At 36.6% G+C, this 24,491-nt stretch overlaps 1 protein-coding gene across 1 annotated transcript in view; it reads right to left on the bottom strand.

Moving 5' to 3' along the window:
• Nucleotides 1–555: 555 nt before the first annotated feature.
• Nucleotides 556–24,491, bottom strand: part of LOC144443713 (uncharacterized) — a 47,926-nt gene continuing 23,990 nt past the window's right edge. The window contains exon 4 of the mRNA XM_078133252.1: nucleotides 556–2,298. Within this exon, the coding sequence (XP_077989378.1) occupies nucleotides 2,134–2,298 (165 nt within the window). The 3' untranslated portion in view covers nucleotides 556–2,133. The remainder of the gene's footprint in view (nucleotides 2,299–24,491) is intronic.

The raw sequence follows: 24,491 nt of genomic DNA on the forward strand, positions 1-24,491 counted from the left end.
GCATTTCTTTGCCTACACTATAGACAATGGAGGGGAAGCATTTCTTTGCCTACACTATAGACAATAGAGGGGAAGCATTTCTTTGCCTACACTATAGACAATGGAGGGGAAGCATTTCTGTGCCTACACTATAGACAATGGAGGGGAAGCATTTCTTTGCCTACACTATAGACAATGGAGGGGAAGCATTTCTTTGCCTACACTATAGACAATGGAGGGGAAGCATTTCTTTGCCTACACTATAGACAATGGAGGGGAAGCATTTCTTTGCCTATACTACAGACAATGGAGGGGAAGCATTTCTTTGCCTATACTATAGACAATGGAGGGGAAGCATTTCTTTGCCTACACTATAGACAATGGAGGGGAAGCATTTCTGTGCCTACACTATAGACAATGGAGGGGAAGCATTTCTACACCTACACTATAGACAATGGAGGGGAAGCATTTCTTTGCCTACACTATAGACAATGGAGGGGAAGCATTTCTACACCTACACTATAGACAATGGAGGGGAAGCATTTCTACACCTATACTACAGACAATGGAGGGGAAGCATTTCTTTGCCTACACTACAGACAATGGAGGGGAAGCATTTCTTTGCCTACACTATAGACAATAGATTGGGAGTTCTATGGAAACTGTAAAACGTGGGTGGGTGTGGGTCAACTGCTATTTTGTATCCATCATACTCTATATCATGCTTGACATTCTCTAAAAGGAGAATTATTTGATGATGTATTAAAACAGAGCCCCACCCCACCCCATACATGTGGGTACCAGGTGTGTTACAACACCCAACCCCATACATATACATGTGGGTGTGTTACTACGGGTGTGTTACAGCACCTCTTCACCCCACACATGGGTATGTTTCAGCACCTCTCTTCACCCCACACATGGGTGTGTTACGAGACCTCTCTTCACCCCACACATGGGTGTGTTACAGCACCTCTCTTCACCCCACACATGGGTGTGTTACGAGACCTCTCTATACCCCACCAGCCACTCCTCCATCTCAGCAATGAAAGTATTACAGAACTCCTTGAGGTGACTGATATTGAGAGAAGTTATTTGATAACTGATATATCACCATTACTATGAATACATTGATGTTACAGCATTGTATAGTTGATTGCCAGTCATGCCATCTCTAATACAATATATTTGATACCAAAACCCTGTGTTGCACATTTAGTAACATTTCCATACAAATTACTTTTAATTCATGTGATTGAATGACGTCTGTTTTTTTTACACACCCCGGCCGGGGCTAATGAAAGCACTGCACCAAGTTACAATGCTATGTAGTGGAGAAATTTAATTCAAAATGATCATACCTCATGTTTAACAACACTTTTTTTGTTTTGGTAAAAAATGTGGTTTTTAGTAAAAATTTGACAAAAATTTGGTGGGGACATTTCTTGGGATGTGTAGAAGAAGTGTTAACAAATAACCACATTCTTGATATGTAAATAGCATGCAGTCTTGATATGCAAATAGATATAATAACCACATTGTTGATATGCAAATGGTGTAATAACCACATTCTTGATATGCAAATAGATGCAGTAACCACATTCTCAATATGCAAATTAAAGCTCTAAAACAAGGCTTCTACTCCAAAAAAATTTTGCTGTGCAGGGTGAGTACACTTAAATTTGTAAAAATAGTGCCAATGGCATTGTAGCACAACTGTATTTGGCTGTTGCTATAAACATGGTCTTGTTGCTAGGGATATTTGCATACATTCTAAACACCTCTAAGAATGTTCCAACCAAATTTGAGATTGATCTGCTGAGTAGTTTTGGAGTTTAAATTGCTTGACCAAAAATCACTTTTGACCCAAATCCCACAATGGTGATACAATCGTTTCGATTTGAACAATTATCCAACTAGACACCTAAGGTAATATACCCACCAAATATCATGGCAATGGTCCAGTGGATTTTGACTTTAAGTTTTTAACACACACACATCCACACAGACAGACAGACTAGACTGACACTCTGCCATGACTATAGCACTACTGAACCATATCAGTTCAATTGTGCTAAAAATGATTGGGGGTGGGTGGTATATGGCAATATTCCTCCAACATCTTTTCCATCTGATGACTACTTCTACATATTGCTAGTGATTTGGAACAATTTTTTTAGCTTTACAATCCTTTGTTGGTAGAGTTCGTTGACCTGTGCTGCTATAGGCCATCACATTGACATTGGCTGGTCTTCTGGGATGGTCCATTCCTAACACAGGCAGTCGTGCCTCACGGCCAGAGAAACTTATAGAAGAGCCCTGCAAGTTAAGACAGAATTCACTGTTACAATTAATAAATACATGGGACATATATCTAGAAACTTTTCTACATGGCTTTGCATCACTCGGCCAGTATACATTACAATAAGGTAAAAATACAATAATTGTAAATTCACCAATTATGTTACTAACACTTGATGACAAAATCTGACAGTTTCACTTGATAATTCTCTACATTCATGAATAATTTGACCTTTATGTCACTTTACATCCACACTCAAATAAATATAACCTCATCAATATTACATTTGAATGACATTTTTTAGTAAATCTTAATAACTGTTTCTCCTAACAGAAACCTGATTTAAATTATCACTGAATTCCAAGGACCATTTCATACTACCAAATTTTCAATACCATCAACATATCATTTACACGTCCACATATCTACATATCATTTACATATCCACATATCTACATATCATTTACACATCCACATATCTACATATCATTTACACATCATCCACATATCTACATATCATTTACATATCATCCACATATCAACATATCATTTACACATCCACATATCTACATATCATTTACATATCATCCACATATCAACATATCATTTACACATCCACATATCCACATATCATTTACATATCTACATATCATTTACACATCATCCACATATCTACATATTATTTACATATCATCCACATATCTACATATCATTTACACATATCAACATATCATTTACACATCCACATATCCACATATCATTTACATATCATCCACATATCTACATATCATTTACACATCCACATATCTACATATCATTTACACATCATCCACATATCTACATATCATTTACACATCCACATATCTACATATCATTTACACATCCACATATCTACATATCATTTACACATCCACATATCTACATATCATTTACATATCATCCACATATCTACATATCATTTACACATCCACATATCTACATATCATTTACATATCATCCACATATCTACATATCATTTACACATCCACATATCTACACATCCTCATATCTACATATCATTTACATATCATCCACATATCTACATATCATTTACACATCATCCACATATCTACATATCATTTACATATCCACATATCTACATATCATTTACACATCCACATATCCACATATCATTTACATATCATCCACATATCTACATATCATTTACACATCCACATATCTACATATCATTTACACATCATCCACATATCTACATATCATTTACACATCCACATATCTACATATCATTTACATATCATCCACATATCTACATATCATTTACACATCCACATATCTACATATCATTTACACATCCACATATCTACATATCATTTACATATCATCCACATATCTACATATCATTTACACATCCTCATATCTACATATCATTTACATATCATCCACATATCTACATATCTACATATCATTTACACATCCACATATCATTTACATATCATCCACATATCTACATATCATTTACACATCATCCATCATCATCATTAATTAAAGTCGGTTTCTTCCCCCTGGCGGGGGTCACCGACTGCTCTTCTTTACATGTGGCAATCACATTCCTCCATTTCTGCCTGTTCGCATAGTCATTGATGTTTAATCCAATCTATTTACATTGTCCTTCCACCATACTCTTCCACGTCAGCTTTGGTCGCTCTCTCCCTCTTTTTCCATCCACCTCCAGATTCCATGCCCTCTTCACTCCTTCCTTCTCCCTCATCTTTCCTCAGTACATGTCCACACCATCCCAGACAGCTATGTCTTGCTAACTCTACAATTGACTCAAATAGACCTAGCCGTTCCATTAGCACCTCTGAGCCAACCCTGTCACTCAATTTGACACCACATATCTTTCTAACCATAGCTCTCTCTGCTCTCCTCAAGATACCCATGTACATACCATCTACGTATCCACATCATCACATATCATCTACATACCAACTACGTATCCACGTCATCACATATCATCTACATACCAACTACGTATCCACGTCATCACATATCATCTACATACCAACTACGTATCCACGTCATCACATATCAACTACATACCATCCACGTATCCACATCATCACATATCATCTACATACCATCCACGTATCCGCATCATCACATATCATCTACATACCATCTACGTATCCACGTCATCTACATATCATCTACATACCATCCACGTATCCACATCATCACATATCATCTACATCCCAACTACATATCCACGTCATCTACATATCATCTACATACCATTTACGTATCCACATCATCACATATCATCTACATACCATTTACGTATCCACATCATCACATATCATCTACATACCATCTACGTATCCATGTCATCTACATATCATCTACATACCATCTACATATCCACGTCATCTACATATCATCTACATACCATTTACGTATCCACATCATCACATATCATCTACATACCATTTACGTATCCACATCATCACATATCATCTACATCCCAACTACATATCCACGTCATCTACATATCATCTACATACCATTTACGTATCCACATCATCACATATCATATACATACCATCTACGTATCCACGTCATCTACATATCATCTACATCCCAACTACATATCCACGTCATCTACATATCATCTACATCCCATCTACGTATCCACGTCATCACATATCATCTACATCCCAACTACATATCCACGTCATCTACATATCATCTACATACCATCTACGTATCCACGTCATCACATATCATCCACGTATCCACGTCATCTACATATCATCTACATCCCAACTACATATCCACATCATCACATATCATGTACATACCATCTACGTATCCACGTCATCACATATCATCTACATACCATCTACATATCCACGTCATCTACACATTCAAAAGTCTAAAGGTGATAGGCTCTTAGGGGTAGTGAATATTCACTGTTCAAGTATTGCATACACATTTCTGCTGACTCCTATGAGGCAATGTGGATTATAACAAAGATCCTCAAATGGGAGAGTTTCAAATTGATGCTGTCCTGAAATCATATGTACAATGTAACATGTAATGTACATGTAGGTGATGTACATGTAGGTGATGTAAAACTATGACATGACACTAGAAGTTTAACCAAAAGTTCATGAAAATGCTTTTATTCCAGGCTGTTACTATTTTGTCAGTTCAGTATATCATAATTTTACTTTAAATGAAAGACCTCTCCCCAATTTTTTATTTACCTGATTAAAATGTTTAAGTACCTGGTCTACTGATGACAATATTAGTGATGGTATAACCATTGAGGAATGCATAAACCATTTTACAAATAAAAACTTAGACTATGAAGATGATCATGTATTAGATTGGATAGAAGTGATGCAAACATAGAACTTAAGGCTGAGATGCACAATAGTAAGATTTGAAGGGTGACATATTTTTAAATTATTGTTTTCCAACAATGAGTAAAGTTTACACCATCAACCCATACATTTTCTGAAAGGTTTTTCTCTCCTCTTTAATGCTATTGTGTTTTCTATTGTCATTAATCATAAGTGAGAGTCTTTTTAGGGTGTGAATAGAACCGTCTTGATTATCTCAAGGTGCCAATATAACTGCCTCAAGAGAGATCACGTACCTGTGCAACAAGTCATTGAGAATGACATAGTCCCCGCTATGATTGGGTTTTAAGGAATTATCACTACTCTGATCACGCAACAACACTTGTGAACCTAAATCAAACAGACTTAGATATGTTGTGTCTGCTTTTGAACATGGAACATGCCTACAACAATAAAGGATTGGTTGGGTATTGGGGATCACATCACGATGAAAATGGATATGCACATGTATGTCATAGAACACTGTCCTAATACCAACTTTGAATGAGATCTGTTCAAGCATGTCTGAGTTATGGCTTTGAACATGGAAAATTCACAAACAAAATGGCTGCCAGGCGGCCATATTGGATCATATCACAACAACAATGAATATGCACATGTATGTCATAGAACACTATCCTAATATCAACTTTGAATGAGATCTGTTCAAGCATGTCTGAGTTATGGCTTTGGACATGGAAAATTCGCAAACAAAATGGCTGCCAGGCAGCCATATTGGATCGTATCACGATGAAAATGGATATGCACATGTATGTCATAAAACACTGTCCTAATACCAACTTTGAATGAGATCTGTTCAAGCATGTCTGAGTTATGGCTTTAGACAGGGAAAATTTGCAAACAAAATGGCTGCTAGGCAGCCATATTGGATCATATCATGAAACAAATTGATGTGCATATGTATGCCATTGTATGTTGCCTCTGTACCAAGTTTGAAAAAAATCGGTCCAGGCATCTCCAAGAAACAGCTGTGGATGGATTGACGGACACACGCACGGACGCATTCTTGATACAAATGTTTAGTTTGAATTTCGGAATAACAGTATTTAAAGAATTTCGTTAAATTTTACCTGGTTTCAATCATTGATCAAACACGAATTTTCGGAACATGAATTTTCGTAACTAGTAAGTAGCTTGTCCATTTTCCAAAACACGACGGAATCACCATGTTACTATTTCATTCAAAAATTAGAAGTTTTGAATGCGCGATGAAAGGGGTACGTTAATTTACGCATTGTCACATAAATTTAGGCAAAAAAAATAAATTACTGTCTGCTGCTAACTCTCTTCTTACATCTGTACATACACATGCCATTAAATCCTAGAGGCATTTTGCCTATTAAAAATGTAAGCTGGTAAAATGTTATGCCCTGGCCCTGTTAACTGAAGTTACGGTACCACACCCATGCTGAATTTGGCTGATACAATGAACCCAAAATGTTTCTATCAGTTCGATATGTGTCATGGATCGTTACATAAATAATCTTTTCAAATAGCTTGCTACGCATTAAATTGTTATCTTTTAGTTAGTTGTGGTGTCTTCTGCTTTTGATTATCTGACGCATCGCTCATGTCGGCATCTGAAAAGGGCCAAGGATTAGAAGTAACATTCACTATTTGCACTATCAATTAGTATCAATACTCTTTGTTTCATAAATGGCATCGACTGACATCAAAGACAGACAGTTATTACAAAACTAGACTAGATATTTATGGGATTGTTTTGAAAATTGAAATACATATCTCGGGTGATACTCATATCATACCCATTCGGTATAACTTGGAGGAGTACATGCACATAAATATTGACTGTTTTCTGGAAATAGGAAAAGTCTAGTCAATCATAAAACTGCCGCAACCAACATTTTTTAAGAGCATGGAAGGAAACTCGAGATCACAGATGCAAGATATTATGGAAGTATTCCGGAAGTACAAAGCAAACTCACACCACCATGAGTGATATTGCCAGGAATATTAAGTGAAGTACGGCAGCAGTCCCACTGTTTTAGTACTTGTACTTGATTGAAATGTTTCAGCCTGTATGTGATCATGACCAAAGTGTCTACAATTTTCAAGTTTGTAATAGTACAAGAATCAGATATGAGGACGTGAGCAATAAATCTTTAGACAGTACAGAACTATGTCATCAGTAATTTTGGAGACAACACTGTATTGGCAAGTGTCGGTATTCTTTGAGAGTTTTTACGTGTTTGTTCAAATCATTTATATACATATATAGATATATTTTTATGTTATTGACGTTGCAACTTCATTACTGGATGAGAAAGGAAGTTATGCCTGGGATACCTACATCATTTTCTTTCACGTTGGATAACCTTTGTGGTACCATCATGGAGATATCTTGTTTTACTCCATGGTCACAGTGCTAGTGATCCGTAGTGTGTGATCTGGGCAAGCGCGAATTTGACACCTGCGTATATTTTGTATAGTCCTCTGTCAATCGTCTTAGTTTTATGCACATGTTGTCAGTTTATCACGATAAAATAGGGCTTCTTTGGGCATTTAGGTACACGTGCATTTGTTTACTTCCTTTTTTCATGATTTTTCGGGAATTGCAAAACTCAAACCCTGTTCAATTTTCACTGGTTGAAAAAGCAACATTTAATATGGCAAAAGAGCATATAATCTCAACCAGATTTAAACTGAATGCCTCCCGTAAGGGAATCTCTAATTATGCAAATAACTCATTAAACTAAAAAAACTATGGTAACAGGCTTTGTTTTTGGACAAGCATGCTTTCTTAGGATAATGTATGTGCCAAATTATACGGAATTTGAAGAGTGCATGATACTGCTTAAGTACTGAATATCATTCATTATTCAAAATACTCATAAAGGTAAAAGTTGTAGCAACGATCTTCATAGGACAGGTGTGTATTATTGTGGTTGATATATGTACCATATTAAACGAAATTTGAAGCTTGCATTTTTAAGATATAACCTAGTTACCTAAATTCATTAATTATGCAAATTTGTCATTAAAACTGTAAGCTATATCAACAAATTTTACAGGACATATGTGCTTTGTTATGGTTAACGTATGTACTAAATGATACTGAAATTCAAGTATGCATTCTTATGATATATCCTAATTACCGAAAATCATTAATCATGCAGAAATTAGTTATCAACACGGTAATGGTACATCAACAAACTTTATAGGGCTTATGGACTTTGTTATGTTTAATGTATGAATTATATTGAAATTGAAGTATGCAGTCTTAAGATATAGCCTAATTACCAAAAATAATAATTATGCAAATTATTCACTAAATCTTTAAGCGAAATCAACAACTTTTATAGGAGATATGCACTCTGTTATGTTTAATGTATGTACTAAATTGTATTGAAATTGAAGTATGCAGTCTTAAGATATAGCCTAATTACTGACACTCATTAATTATGCACATTATTCATAAACACTGTAAGGTACATCAGCTAACTTTATGGGATGTACACTTTGTTATGGTTAATGTATGTACTGAATTATATTAAAATTGAAGTATGCAGTCGTAAGATATAGCGTAATTACCAAGAATCATTAATTATGCAAATTATTCATTAACACTGTAAGGTACATCAACAAACTTTATAGGACATATACGGTTTCTTATGGGTAACGTATGTACTAAATTATATTGAAATTGAAGTATTCATTCTTAAAATATAGCCTTTTTGTGCATAATAGAGGAATTACAACAGAAGTAATAGAAACATAGAACTTATTATAGAACTTATTACAAGTGATAGAAACACTGTGTGTGTGTGTGTGTGTGTGTGTGTGTGTGTGTGTAAACCGCCAGACCAATTGGCTTGATATTTGGTGGGGACATTACTTATGGCTTTCTAATGATAAATTGTTCAAATGGAAATGATCGCTTCATAGATGTGTGTTTTGGGTCAAAAAATGTGATTTTTGGTCAAAAGACTTAAACTCCAAAATGACTGGGCAGATTGGTCTGAAATTTGGTGGGAACATTCTTTAAGGGATGTAAAGTAAGATTTGTTCATGTCATGATAAGAAATATGCAAATTAGGGCTAAAAATTTGTTTTTTTAGTCAAAAGTCTATAATTCCAAAAGTACCTTGTTGATTTGGCTGAAATTTCACAGGGATGTTTCTGGCGATGCACAGATCAAGTGATTTTAATTATATGATGATCCATTCAGCAATATGCAAAAAATCCCTGTGATTTGTGGTGTGAAACAGGGTTTCGACTCGGCCCACAAATGAAAGGTTCTTCAACTTCTTGTGTGACTATTGATGCAATAAACCATTAAATCTTTTATGGGCTACTTCACATGTCAGTGTCAATGGCGTAAATATTACCCTCTGTTTAGGGTTGCTTTGAAACACTGCTTTTACTATTAGCACTGCTTAATTAAATTATAGAGAGTGTCTATGATTAAAACATGAAGTTTGTTCATATGCTAGAAAGAGTCTTTTTTGGGTTAAAAAGTGTGATTTTAAGTTTAAAAAATTTAATCTCAAAAACGACTGGGCAGATCAGTCTGAAATTTGGTGGGAACATTTTTAGGCGTATTTAGATTAAGAAATCCCATCAGTGATATGCAAATTAGGTGTAAAAATGTGAATTCTTGGTCAAAAACTTATATATCAAAAAGTACTCTGGTCAATGAGACTGAAACTTAATGAGATGTTTCAGAAAGTGTTATTCTGCAGATTTTCTTCTCAACAGTTTGTCAAAATTGGCCCTAGCAACCATGACCAACCCCTTAGCAACAACCGAACAACAGTATATTTTGCTCATATAACATCATCATCTGGTTGGCAAGTGAGCAAACTTTCAAAAATTGTATGCAAATTTCCCTAGCAACCATGAACACACCCATAGCAACAGCCAGGCGGTAACTTAGACAAGTGAACAAACATTCAAAAAGTGTATGCAAATATGCCTAACAACATGACCATGCCCATAGCAACAGCCAAATGATCACCTATATTGCAAAGATAAGTGGAGATTAATAGACAAATGAATATATATTCAAAAAATCTCGCCAATGGCGTGGTAGCACAACTGTGCAATTTTTAAAAATGTTTATCAATATGCTAGTCCATGCTAACAATAGGTGTTCATTTGCTGAATGACTATCCAGTTGATGCTATCATTTGGCTGTTGCTATGGGCGTGGTCATGTTGTTAGATATATTTCCATACATTTTTTGAATGTTTATTCAATTGTCTATCAATCCCCGTTGTTATCTTTGCAATATATGTCATCATTTGGCTGTTGCTATAGGCGTGGTCTTGTTGCTAGGCAAATTTACATACATTTTTTGAATGTTTATTCAATTGTCTATTAAACCCTGCTGTTATCTTTGTGAAATACACCACCGTTTGGCTGTTGCTATGGGCGTGGTCATGGTTGCTAGGTATTTGCATACATTTTTTGAATGTTTATTCATGTCTTTCTATTCCTGTTATCTTTGCAATATAAGTGATTATTTGGCTGTTGCTATAGGCGTGGTCTTGTTGCTAGGGTATTTGCATACATTTTTGAATGTTTACTCACTTGCCTACCAGATGATGTTCTTATTTGACCAAAATATACTGCCATTTGGTTGTTGCTAAAGGGTGTGGTCATGGTTGCTAGGGCAAATATTGTCAAAATGTTTTGAAGAAAATCTGCAGAATAACACTTTCTGAAACATCTCGCCAAGTTTCAGACTCAGTGACCAAGTACTTTTTGAGATATAAGTTTTTGACCAAAAATGAACATTCTTACACCTAATTTGCATATCACTCATGGAATCATTGTATGCTTAATATTTCTTTGTCAATACATCCCTAGATGCATTCCCATTAAATTTCAGCCCAATCTGCTCAGTGGTTTTGGAATTATAGATTTTCAACCAAAAAGACACATTTTTAGCCCTAATTTGCATATCACTGATGCAATCATCATGTCATGAACAAATCTTACGTTTACACCCCCTTAAGAATGTTCCCACCAAATTTCGCACCAATCTGCCCAGTAGTTTCTGAGTTTAAGTTTCTTGATCAAAAATCACATTTTTGGACCCAAATCACAAACCTGTGATGCGATCATTTTGATTTGAACAATTTCCCAACAAGACACCCAAGGTAATGGACCCACCAAATATCATGGTAATCGGTTCAGCGGTTTTTGACACACACGCACACACACACACACACACACACACACACACACACACACAGATGCCGGGCGATCCCTATAGCACTACTGAACCTCAGTTCAGTTGTGCTAAAAATCACATTTTTTGACCCAAATCACAGACCTGTGATGCAATCACAATTTCCCAACTAGACACCCAAGGTAATTGACCCACCAAATATCATGGCAATTGGATCAGTGGTTTTTGACTTTAAGTTGTTTACACACACACACACACAGACAGACAGACAGACAGACAGACAGATGCCAGGTGGTCCCTATAGCACTACTGAACCTCAGTTCAGTTGTGCTAAAAATCAACAAGACCACGCCAACAGCAACTGCTAAATGATCACGAATATTGCAAAGATAAAAAAAAATGTATGCAAATATGTTTAGCAACAAGACCATTTTCATAGCAAGTGTATATTGCAAAGATAATGACAGGGGTTGGCTAGGCAACTGGATAATAATAATAATAATAATAATAATATTAATAATGTTGGTTCTTATATAGCGCTTTCCCATGCCATGCTCAAAGTGCTTTACAATTATTAACCCTGGCTCGGATCAGAACGGCACAATGGCCCTTTAGTCTTCCTCAACTCCCCAGGGAGCATACAATCCATTGCAGCCATTTCAGCGTATAGGATTAAAGCCTTCACATTGCAACCTCTATCCTACAAGGTCTCCAATTATACAGCTGGGTTGACTGAGGCACAGTCGTGGTTCAAATCATTCAGCAAATGAACACCTATAAAGTGTTCATAAGCATTTTAAAAAAAATATACAGTTGTGCTACAACACCATTGGTGCTATTTTTAAAAACTGTACAGCTGTGGTACAACGCCATTGGCTGTATTTTTGAAGATTTAAAGTTGTAACCAAAACAAAATTTTGATAACTGATTTCCATCATAATAATCCAGCCATCCTATGTTGGAAGTGTACTTAATCAAGACATGTATAGCAACATCCTAATCAAACTTTAAAGTGATGTGTCTACAAGGTTTTGTACTTCTTTGATTTTTAAAATCAATTTGGAACCAAGTCATACCAATGTAACAGGTTTAACTTTCTTGGTTGTCTTATTGTAATTAAAGACCAGCTACATTCAATTTATAGGTGATTAAACAGCTGTCTTACAACATATTACATAATCAAGTCATGAAAAAGTCATTGAGAATGACATCCCTAGTTTCATTCCCATTAAATTTCAACCCAATCTGCTCAGTGGTTTTGGAATTATAGATTTTTAACCAAAAAGACACATTTTTAGCCCTAATTTGCATATCAATGATGGGACCATCATATCATGAACACTTCTTAGTAAAAACACCCTGAAGAATCTTTCATCCAAATTTCAGCCCAATCTGCCCAGTAGTTTTGAGTTTAAGTTTTTTGACCAAAAATCACATTTTTTGACCCAAATCATAAACCACTGGTAAGATCATTTTGATATGAACAATTTCCCAAATAGACACCCAAGGTAATGGACCCACCAAATATCATGGCAATCGGTTCATCAGTTTTTTACTTTAAGTTGTTTACACACACACACACACACACACACACACACACACACACACACACACACACACACACATACATACAGACAGATGCCGGCGATCCCTATAGCACTACTGAACCTCAGTTCAGTTGTGCTAAAAATTAATACAGCCATCATCCAGTTCAGTCTAAACTAATGGATTTAACTTCATATAGCACCAAAATTTACAATTAGCTCACCAAAGCTTTTGCCAGGTATCCACTATGGCTTCGTCAGTGTTTTCTGAAGTCACGACAAATGCGTGACAATTGTTCCAATTCTCGGAAGTTGGTAACGTTCCCCATCACAGTTCATGCATGGTTTTAAAGTCTGAATATGAATCATTTCCTTAATCCCTTGCCTAAACCAACTCACAATCCAAAATTGTAACATTGTAACATTCTCAGGGTCGAATAACCTGGGTTGTCCTTGTGTAGATGTCTGGAGACCTCAGCTAGGCAGAATTTAATTTGCAGTATGATCAGCAATTTACAGGTGAAGGAAGATGAAGTGCCACAATCCTATGATGACAATACACTATTTACTAGTGTAGCCATGGATGGGGCACTTACTATCAAGGACAACCTCAATAGGGAGCTGGAAAATATAAGCAGTACCCTTGCTAACTGTTGGTTTCCAAAGTGGGTCACTATAAGGGTCAACGCCAAACCAGAATCGACCAAAACTACATCAAAACAAAGACAGTCTGAACCTTCAAGACGGAAATTTTCTGTGGATGTGCCCTGTGTGAGGAGACTGTCTGAGAGCTTAGCCCACATACTAAAGGGGTATGGTGTTACTCTACATGTACATCATAAACCCACTAACACCTTGCGGCAGTTGTTGGTACAACCTACAAATGTACAGATCCCACCCCACCAAGTTAGGTCTGAGGGCCAGTGTATCACATGAAGTGTGGGGGTCATGGTGAAGAAGAAACCTGTGGAGAGGAATACATTGGAGAAACAGAGAGGACTCTGAAAGCCAGAATAAATGAACATGGTAGGCCGAGCTGCATATCATCAAAGGTCTTCAGACACAATTAAGGACCACCCAGGTCATTAATTTGACCCTGACAATGTTACAATTTTGGATCGTGAGCCGGACTGATTTAGACAAGGGATTTAGGAAGCAATACATATTGTACTTGTATCATGTGTGTACATGTGTGTATGGTAACAAGTATTTGTTTTGCTGTTGTTGTTTTTTGGTTTTTTTACTTGATTAATATGTTCTCTACTTTGAAAAGCAAGTTAATAAATGAATGACTATGAACACACACACACACACACATACGTATGTACACACATACACGTGTACGTATGTACGCGCGCCCACACACACACACACACACACACACACACACACACACACACACACACACACACACACACACACACACACACACACATACATACATACATACATACACACACACACACATACATACATACATACATACATACAGCATATGGCCTCGGACAAATACCGGTTAGAATTAATATTGCTGAGATGCTTGTCTTTATCCATTTGAAATCAGTACACATTTATCACTGCAGACACATTGCATACCTATCTATTTGAAATCAGTACACATTTATCACTGCAGACACACTGCATACCTATCTATTTGAAATCAGTACACATTTATCACTGCAGACACACTGCATACCTATCCATTTGAAATCAGTACACATTTATCACTGCAGACACACTGCATACCTATCTATTTGAAATCAGTACACATTTGTCACTGCAGACACACTGCATACCTATCCATTTGAAATCAGTACACATTTGTCACTGCAGACACATTGCATACCTATCTATTTGAAATCAGTACACATTTGTCACTGCAGACACATTGCATACCTATCTATTTGAAATCAGTACACATTTATCACTGCAGACACATTGCATACCTATCTATTTGAAATCAGTACACATTTATCACTGCAGACACACTGCATACCTATCTATCTGAAATCAGTACACATTTGTCACTGCAGACACACTGCATACCTATCTATTTGAAATCAGTACACATTTGTCACTGCAGACACACTGCATACCTATCTATTTGAAATCAGTACACATTTATCACTGCAGACACATTGCATACCTATCTATTTGAAATCAGTACACATTTATCACTGCAGACACATTACATACCTATCTATTTGAAATCAGTACACATTTATCACTGCAGACACACTGCATACCTATCCATTTGAAATCAGTACACATTTATCACTGCAGACACATTGCATACCTATCTATCTGAAATCAGTACACATTTGTCACTGCAGACACATTGCATACCTATCTATTTGAAATCAGTACACATTTGTCACTGCAGACACATTACATACCTATCTATTTGAAATCAGTACACATTTATCACTGCAGACACATTGCATACCTATCTATTTGAAATCAGTACACATTTATCACTGCAGACACAATCAATCAATCAATCGATGCAATTTATATAGCGCCAATTCCACTATGACAAGAGTTCAAAGGCGCTGTACAGTCAAAATGTTTTAGAAAACAGGTAAGTCTTTAAGTGTTTTTTAAATGTGCTAATTGTAACTTGTTCGCGAATTTCAATTGGTAGTTCATTCCACAGACGAGGCGCAGCAGAAGAAAACGATCTTCCTCCATAAGATTCCAGCTTGTACTTAGGTACATATAGGAGATGTTTATTTGATGATCGCAGTGTTCTCGTAGCTGTTTTCCAGTGAAGAAGGTCTGATAAGTATCTTGGAGCGAGTCCATTGAGGGACTTGTATGTCATGAGCAAAAGTTTGAACTTTATTCTGTCCTGAACTGGTAGCCAGTGTAGTTCCTTTAGGAGTGGTGTTACATGATCATATTTCCTGGCTCGCATGATGATTTTTGCTGCAGCGTTTTGAACATGTTGGAGTGGTTTGATATGATCGTTGGGTAAGCCATAGAGTAGGGCATTACCATTGTCAAGTTTGCTTGATATTAATGCCTGGACGAGTTTCTGACAAGTAGATTTGGAGAGGCAGACACAATGCATACCTATCCATTTGAAATCAGTACACATTTGTCACTGCAGACACACTGCATACCTATCTATTTGAAATCAGTACACATTTGTCACTGCAGACACACTGCATACCTATCCATTTGAAATCAGTACACATTTGTCACTGCAGACACATTGTGGAGTCATGATGGGTGAATGGTTAGCATGACCGGCTTGGAATCTACAGGTTGTAGGTTCGAGCCCTGTCGCTGCCTGCTGTTTGTTTCTGAGTGGCTAAAGTCCTTGGGCAAGATTTGAACCACGACTGTGCCTTAGTCAACCCAGCTGTATAATTGGGGACCTGGTAGGATGTAGGTTGCAATGTGAAGGCTTTAATCCTATGCGCTGAAATGGCTGCAATGGATTGTATGCTCCCCGGGGAGTTGAGGAAGACTAAAGGGCTGTTGTGCCGTTCTGATCCGAGCCAGGGGTAATAATTGTAAAGCGCTTTGAGCACGGTGTGGGAAAGCGCTATATAAGAACCCAACATTATTATTGCATACCTATCCATTTGAAATCAGTACACATTTATCACTGCAGACACATTGCATACCTATCTATTTGAAATCAGTACACATTTATCACTGCAGACACATTGCATACCTATCTATTTGAAATCAGTACACATTTGTCACTGCAGACACATTGCATACCTATCCATTTGAAATCAGTACACATTTATCACTGCAGACACAATGCATACCTATCCATTTGAAATCAGTACACATTTGTCACTGCAGACACATTGCATACCTATCTATTTGAAATCAGTACACATTTGTCACTGCAGACACATTGCATACCTATCTATTTGAAATCAGTACACATTTATCACTGCAGACACATTGCATACCTATCCATTTGAAATCAGTACACATTTATCACTGCAGACACAATGCATACCTATCCATTTGAAATCAGTACACATTTGTCACTGCAGACACATTGCATACCTATCTATTTGAAATCAGTACACATTTGTCACTGCAGACACATTGCATACCTATCCATTTGAAATCAGTACACATTTGTCACTGCAGACACATTGCATACCTATCTATTTGAAATCAGTACACATTTATCACTGCAGACACACTGCATACCTATCTATCTGAAATCAGTACACATTTATCACTGCAGACACATTGCATACCTATCTATTTGAAATCAGTACATATTTGTCACTGCAGACACACTGCATACCTATCCATTTGAAATCAGTACACATTTATCACTGCAGACACACTGCATACCTATCCATTTGAAATCAGTACACATTTGTCACTGCAGACACACTGCATACCTATCTATTTGAAATCAGTACACATTTATCACTGCAGACACACTGCATACCTATCTATTTGAAATCAGTACACATTTATCACTGCAGACACAATGCATACCTATCTATTTGAAATCAGTACACATTTGTCACTGCAGACACAATACATACCTATCCATTTGAAATCAGTACACATTTGTCACTGCAGACACACTGCATACCTATCCATTTGAAATCAGTACACATTTATCACTGCAGACACACTGCATACCTATCTATTTGAAATCTGTACACATTTATCACTGCAGACACACTGCATACCTATATATTTGAAATCAGTACACATTTGTCACTGCAGACACACTGCATACCTATCTATTTGAAATCAGTACACATTTGTCACTGCAGACACATGCATACCTATCTATTTGAAATCAGTACACATTTGTCACTGCAGACACACTGCATACCTATCTATTTGAAATCAGTACACATTTGTCACTGCAGACACACTGCATACCTATCTATTTGAAATCAGTACACATTTTTCACTGCAGACACACTGCATACCTATCTATTTGAAATCAGTACACATTTGTCACTGCAGACACAATGCATACCTATCCATTTGAAATCAGTACACATTTGTCACTGCAGACACATTGCATACTTATCTATTTGAAATCAGTACACATTTATCACTGCAGACACACTGCATACCTATCTATCTGAAATCAGTACACATTTATCACTGCAGACACACTGCATACCTATCTATTTGAAATCAGTACATATTTGTCACTGCAGACACATTGCATACCTATCTATTTGAAATCAATACATATTTGTCACTGCAGACACACTGCATACCTATCTATTTGAAATCAGTACACATTTGTCACTGCAGACACACTGCATACCTATCTATCTGAAATCAGTACACATTTATCACTGCAGACACATTGCATACCTATCTATTTGAAATCAGTACACATTTATCACTGCAGACACACTGCATACCTATCTATTTGAAATCAGTACATATTTGTCACTGCAGACACACTGCATACCTATATATTTGAAATCAGTACACATTTGTCACTGCAGACACACTGCATACCTATCTATTTGAAATCAGTACACATTTGTCACTGCAGACACACTGCATACCTATCTATTTGAAATCAGTACACATTTGTCACTGCAGACACACTGCATACCTATCCATTTGAAATCAGTACACATTTATCACTGCAGACACATTGCATACATATCTATTTGAAATCAGTACACATTTGTCACTGCAGACACACTGCATACCTATCCATTTGAAATCAGTACACATTTATCACTGCAGACACACTGCATACCTATCCATTTGAAATCAGTACACATTTATCACTGCAGACACATTGCATACATATCTATTTGAAATCAGTACACATTTGTCACTGCAGACACACTGCATACCTATCTATTTGAAATCAGTACACATTTGTCACTGCAGACACACTGCATACCTATCCATTTGAAATCAGTACACATTTGTCACTGCAGACACACTGCATACCTATCTATTTGAAATCAGTGTATCAGCAGTAGTGCTTCACAATGGTGCAATTTTAATATTGAATCATCACATCACAATGTATGCATACATACTCCATAGTTTAGTTAATTAATTCATACAATGTACAAGTGTAACAGTCTAAGCAGTTCCACACCACTCCTAATTAAGAGTACGCAATATCGATAATTGCACAGTTGCAGTTGAATTGACTCCATGAACTTGAAATCTGTGCAGGCATAGACCAAAGAGTTACATCACATTCTGGTCCCACTCACCAATTTGCACAGCCTGAGGGCTAACTCAACTGATAAAAAGCCTCGCTGTATGATGAAGTCACTAAAATAGGCTCTTATTCTTTGTATATTATGATCAACCCAAACCACATAATCTAGCAAGAATGACCGATGGCACAACTATAAATTTCAAAAGTTGTACGTTAGATGTGTTTTTGGGGAACTAGCATGTTTTTCTTTTAATTTCCAGTGGTCCAGAACTGGGTAGTTTATGCCATTCCCGGTTTGGTTTACTAAATACACAGCATAAATTTGTCACTACCAGAATTATAATATTCAATAAGAACTCAACTAAAGCTGATAAAATGGAAATGCCATGTGCATACACGAATATTAGACATTTTATTTCTTTTTAGCACAACTGAACTGAGGTTCAGTAGTGCTATAGGCATCGCCCGGCGTCTGTGTGTGTGTGTGTGTGTGTGTGTGTGTGTGTGTGTGTGTGTAAACGACTTAAAGTCAAAAACCGCCAGACCGATTGGCTTGATATTTGGTGGGGACATTATTTATGGTGTTCTAATGAAAAATTGTTCAAATGGGAATGATCGCATCACAGGTGCGCGTTTTAGGTAAAAAAATGTGATCTTTGGTCAAAAGACTTAAACTCCGAAACTACTGGGCAGATTGGTGCAAAATTTGGTGGGGACATTCTTAAGGTGGTGTAAAGTAAGATTATTCATGACATGATGATTCCTTCACTAATATGCAAATTAGGGCTAAAAATGTGTCTTTTTGGTTAAAAATCTATAACTCCAAAACCACGGAGCAGATTGGGCTGAAATTTAATGGGAATGCATCTAGAAATGTATGGACGAGGAAATTTTAAGCATACAATGATTCCATGAGTGATATGCAAATTAGGTGTAAAAATGTTCATTTTTGGTCAAAAACTTATATCTCAAAAAGTACTTGGTCAATGAGTCTGAAACTTGGTGAGATGTTTCTGAAAGTGTTATTCTGCACATTTTCTTCAAAACATTTTGACAAAATTGGCCCTAGCAACCATGACCAAGCCCTTAGCAACAACCAAATGGCAGTATATTTTGGTCAAATAACAACATCATCTGGTAGGCAAGTGAGTAAACATTCAAAAAATGTATGCAAATACCATAGCAACCATGACCACGCCCATAGCAACAGCCAAACGGTCCTGTATTTCACAAAGGGATTAATAGAAAATTGAATAAACTATCAAAAAATGTATGTAAATTTGCCTAGCAACAAGACCACGCCCATCAATTTCATTAAGAACTATCATATCTCTGTATGAACAATATGTGGCAAGTTTCACAGTCTTTCTTGGTATAGACCCTCATGGCCAAAGTTCATTAATTATGCAAATAAGTAATGAATTCATAGCACTTAATTTCATTAAGAACTATCATATCTCTGTATGATCAATATCTGTGGCAAAAAATCAAATATGATAAAGCCATTCTGGATGCATAACATTAACATGAGTCATTAATTATGCAAATTAGCTCTTAATTAACTTGACACAAGTTAACGACTTTTAGTGCTTTTATATCTTTGTATGATCCGTAGATGTATCAAGTTTCGTTGAATTTGGTGCCGCCAATCTGCTCTAGTTTTGGAATTATAGATTTTTGACCAAAAATACACATTTTAACCCTAATTTGCATATCACTGATGGGATCATCTTGTCATGAACAATTCATAATCTAAACACCTCTAAAATCATTACAACCAAATTTCAGAATGATCTGAGTAGTTTTGGAGTTTAAGTTTTTTGACCAAAAATCACATTTTTGACCCAAATCACACAACAATGGTAAGATCATTTTGATTTGAACAATTTCCCAACTGGACACCCGAGGTAATACACCCACCAAATATCATGGCAATCGGTCCAGTGGTTTTTGACTTTATGTTGTTTACACACACACACACACACACACACACACATACACACACACTTTGCCATGCCTATAGCGCTACTGAACCTTATCAATTCAGTTGTTCGAACTAGGCAGAAATGTACCCATGAAAGAACCTTCCTCATGCCAAGTATGTTACTTCTGTATCGTCTCATTAATATTCATAAGTTCAGAAAATCTCCAACTCTGGAGAGTTAGGAGTGGTGAGGAACTGATATGAGATATATCCTACCCTTTTCAAAGTGAAGGAGTATAAATTAACTTGATGGTGATTTTCACATTCAAGAGTTCATCAAGGTGCATGCATGCATAAACACACATATATATGTGCACACATCACATAGACAGACAGACAGACAGACAGACAGACAGACAGACAGACAGGTGCACACAGTCACATAGACAGACAGACAGACAGACAGACAGACAGGTGCACACAGTCACATAGACAGACAGACAGACAGACAGACAGACAGGTGCACACAGTCACACTTCTGAACCTTTAGTAAGTTGAGCTACACATTAATCAGCTAGTACAAAATCCAACCAAATCAAAAACAAAATGACACAAATTACTCACACAGATAAGGAAAACAGCATTATCCTTAGTATGCAAAAAGTAAAATAGAACAAAGCATATGTATTTCATGAAGTATTTATATCAATAAGTCAGACATACTTTGAAATTTACACATGCTAAGTTTTACAACAAAATACAGCATGAAGTCAGTAATGGATTGGCAGTATAATCACAGGGGACAGCAAGCGTGTAATTAATTGATTGATCGATCGATCAATCTGTTGATTGAGTGATTACTTGGTTGAGTGATTCATTGATTGAATGATTAATTTTTGTGGTTAAATAAAACTTATTCAGTGTGTGATATTGATCAATTGGCTCATTGATTTTTGTGGTGATATGAAACTTTTCCCTTCTTTCCTTGGCTACTTTTCTCTCAGCTCTATATAATTCTTTCTTTATAATTGACGAAGTAAAGACATCTTGTCCATTCTTCTCCTCTTATCCAAATTAAAAACACCCCTAATCTCATAATTACCAGGGCGACCAGTCACCAGACAATTGCTTTATCTCTTATCTTCTTGGAGATTATCACACCCCCAGGTGCCCGTGAAGTTCCTTAAATATAAATGGCGAACGCCCTTTGTGGTCATTTTGCTAAACAATAGGGAAGTGGTAACAACCTAGCGATAGCTCCTGCTAAACTGCAGTTTTGCACATGTTCCAACCATTGACATCTACCGTACTGTGACCATTCATTCTGAATATATGACGTGTGTAATTACCGCATTCGTTTTCAATAAGAATGGAAATCTGAGGTACATTTCTCAAAATTACTTTTGGTCAGACATCCGAAAAGCTACGCTGACTTTGCTGTTGATAACGCCATGCAGCTGTCAATCAACATGTAGTACACACAAACGAACTAATCCTAATGATGCTTACATTTATCTCCAAAATAAACATGATAGTCAATAGCTGAAAATCACGATAGTGTGCCATATACATGTACACAATTACAAAAAGTAAATCTGTCATTGACGTCAATTCTAGCCGTCTTCTTTGCTTGAAACCAAGTTATGAACACATCGAGTACAGTCTTTGCTAACGATCAATCCCAATCAGAATGGGCGAAAAACGCCTCGACCGCCTCTCTCTGATCTTAAAACAAATGAAGCTGACTTGCAGACTTGCGAAACTTGACTATGTGATAAAACAACACTGTCAAAATAAAACCCAAGATTCCTCACAATGGCAGATGGTACAATTTGATCCAACCCAACACGGAGTTCCAATAAAGGTTTGTGAGGTCTGAAATTTGAATGCAAATGAATCACTTCTGTTTTACTGTCATTCAGGATCGCGGCATTGACTATCATAAATTTCAATGATATTCTCCATAGTCAATAAAGTAGGAAGTGTGCCATATGTCGAAAGAAGAAGAGTTTCCCTACGATTATCCATTTATGAGCATTGTTCTAATTTACAACACAGTATTTGTAAAATACAAACTACCTGGAAGTATATAAACTACGAGTTTATATTGTCTCGATTTTGTATCATACAGTAATTGTTAGTATCGCATTTCTTTTGAAAATGGTTTCAATTCTGAATACAACAACGAGATTCGCATTGTTTGAATATGTAACAATAAAACATTCACAGTGTAGCAAAAACTTCAACTACATGTAAGTTCGGTATGGTATTGGGTATTTTTACTCGTGATCTTTCTTCAACTGTAATATTTAACAAATCAAATGATCATGAAATGATAAATTGTTGTCTGACGTACTTCAATTTATTAGGGTCACCCTTTTCTATTTTTCTGTTTTTCATTATCCGGCCGACCCAAAGTTTCAATCCCCCGACATCAACAACAAAAATCACATAAAAAGAAAACATCAAGGAGGAAAAGACATGACAAACTGTCATATCATATAGCATCGTGATAAAGATTACGTAAATTGACTCCTCTATGTATATAGACACCGTACTCTGAGGAGGCACTAGTTGAAGACGTGTCAGATCGGAGCACGATGTCAGAGCCGTGGTAAATATGGAGGCACCTTTCGTGAGGTTTAAATATTTCTGTTTTTGTTTCAGGTAGAACATCTACCATTTGCATATTTGAATATTATCTATGCCTCACTATCACACATTTTATACATGAATTTTATTTCTATATAATATGCTAGCTGCAGTGGAGGGAAGGTAAAAAAGGGTGTCCAAAACATCTATTGCTTGAGTGATGTGTCAGTCGGAGTTGGTACAATAAGTTGACTTCTGTAGCACTCTCTCGCTACCGCTGTAACAGCTGCTAAACAAGACAATAGTATAACATTGCAATGCTTCGATAGAACGTCATTTTCCTCCTCGGACCGTAATCTTAGTTACGGATTTTGGAATATAACCCATTTGCGTTACATTTTCATGGTGTTG

The sequence above is a fragment of the Glandiceps talaboti genome, chromosome 12 (genome assembly GCF_964340395.1).
Source record: "Glandiceps talaboti chromosome 12, keGlaTala1.1, whole genome shotgun sequence".
Taxonomy (NCBI): Eukaryota; Metazoa; Hemichordata; class Enteropneusta; family Spengelidae; genus Glandiceps; species Glandiceps talaboti.